This window comes from Diaphorina citri, unplaced genomic scaffold (assembly GCF_000475195.1).
Source record: "Diaphorina citri unplaced genomic scaffold, Diaci psyllid genome assembly version 1.1 scaffold12437, whole genome shotgun sequence".
Taxonomy (NCBI): Eukaryota; Metazoa; Arthropoda; class Insecta; order Hemiptera; family Psyllidae; genus Diaphorina; species Diaphorina citri.
In genome coordinates this window covers 1-1480 of record NW_007389807.1, presented here as the reverse complement: position 1 = coordinate 1480, position 1480 = coordinate 1, and the positions used below count along the sequence as shown (strand labels likewise).

At 44.0% G+C, this 1480-nt stretch overlaps 1 protein-coding gene across 1 annotated transcript; it reads left to right on the top strand.

The window, feature by feature from the left end:
* Positions 1–779: 779 nt before the first annotated feature.
* On the top strand, positions 780–1477 carry LOC103522888 (adenylate kinase isoenzyme 1-like; the record flags this gene model as incomplete). The annotated part of the gene is made up of 2 exons (XM_008487975.2): positions 780–1075; positions 1361–1477. Coding segments are annotated over 2 exons (413 nt in total), but the record flags the coding sequence as incomplete, so codon positions are not given.
* Positions 1478–1480: the final 3 nt, after the last annotated feature.

The window sequence follows — 1480 nt, the reverse complement described above, 5'->3', positions numbered from 1 at the left end:
GCCCGGGATGCCCAGAGCGGCGAGGGTTTTTCTAACATCTGTGAGGCATAGCACCCAAAATCCGCCGCGGGTGGGGATCGAACCTGCGACCTAGCACTTACAAGGTACCCTCCAGGCTAACTAGACAAGGAGCGGTATTGACTTGAAAGCTAGTTTTCCTCGAATAACGTGACTTGGATAAACCAGACTGTGGGATTCTGTGGGAGAGAGAACTGAAATAGAACTTTACCCCTCCCCTTAAGCTGTGTCCACACATAGTCGACCCCGTCGATCGACGTCGACAGAAACCGCATACTTCCTCGACAACATAGATTCACCTGGTCGATCGACTCGTTAGACTATGTGTGGACACAGCTTTAGGGTAATGGTTTTCTATCGTCCGCCAACAGCAAGTGGTCTCCAAAGAATTGTTTTTATACTATTAGTTGTCCGCCACTTGAAAATGGTTAAGAACCCCCTCTAGGAGGAGTAGTGTACTTTATTAACCAAACCGCGGAAAAGGTAGGACTAAAAAGAACTGAATTGTTTCCTTACCCCGAGGTTTTCGACTGAAGTTCAAAATCCTACAAGATCATGATTCATGAAAAATTGAGTCAGTTCATTTACGTAACAAAAGATGGAGATCAATAAATTGATTCCTTTCTTTTTCATTTCTATAGTCAATTTGCTTACCTACCTTATTTTATATGACTAGGATTCTTAGGGAAATAAAATAAGGTAATCATATGAATCTAATTAACAATAATTTCATTTCTATCCCAAATTTTCTCATTCCCCAGGCGGACCCGGCAGCTCAAAGTCGGAAATGTGCCAGAAGGTCCTCCAGGACTACCCGAACTGGACCCAGATCAGTCTCGGGAAACTGCTGCGATATTTCGCCAACATCGAGGACGATGGGGAAGGCTTGAACTCTCGCATCAAATCCAGTGTGTCAGCTGGTGACTTTGTCAATAGAGATGTGGTGCTGGATATTGTGTATGCGGAGATGAAAAAGACCAAATATACCGAGGCAGACGGGATTGTCATCGATGGCTTTCCGCGGGAAATGTCGCAACTGATTGACTTTGAAAATAAGGTGAGTGATCTCGGGAAGCGGCTGATGGAAGAAACGGGAGACAAAAAGGCCGCTGCCTTCCTCACACGAAGGATATTTCTCGCTATTCAGCGGAGGAACTCGGCAGCGGTCGTGGGAACCCTACTTGGTTCTTCCAACTTAGAAGAAGTTTTTTTTTATGTAATATACATAGTTTTGAATACATTTATTTTTTATTACGTACCTACGAATTCCGCTAGCTACTTGCTATCAGCTATTTACAGGCTACATTTCAAAATCTTAATGTTTCCCCCTACTCATTTTCAGTACCAAATTCATCCCCCCATGATTCTAATCGACTGCTCAAAGCTGGTTCTACACAAAGGTCAAATAGACAACAGTGTGTCTGCGTTCAGAAGGAGGCTGGAGTTGTTTCGGGAGAGAACT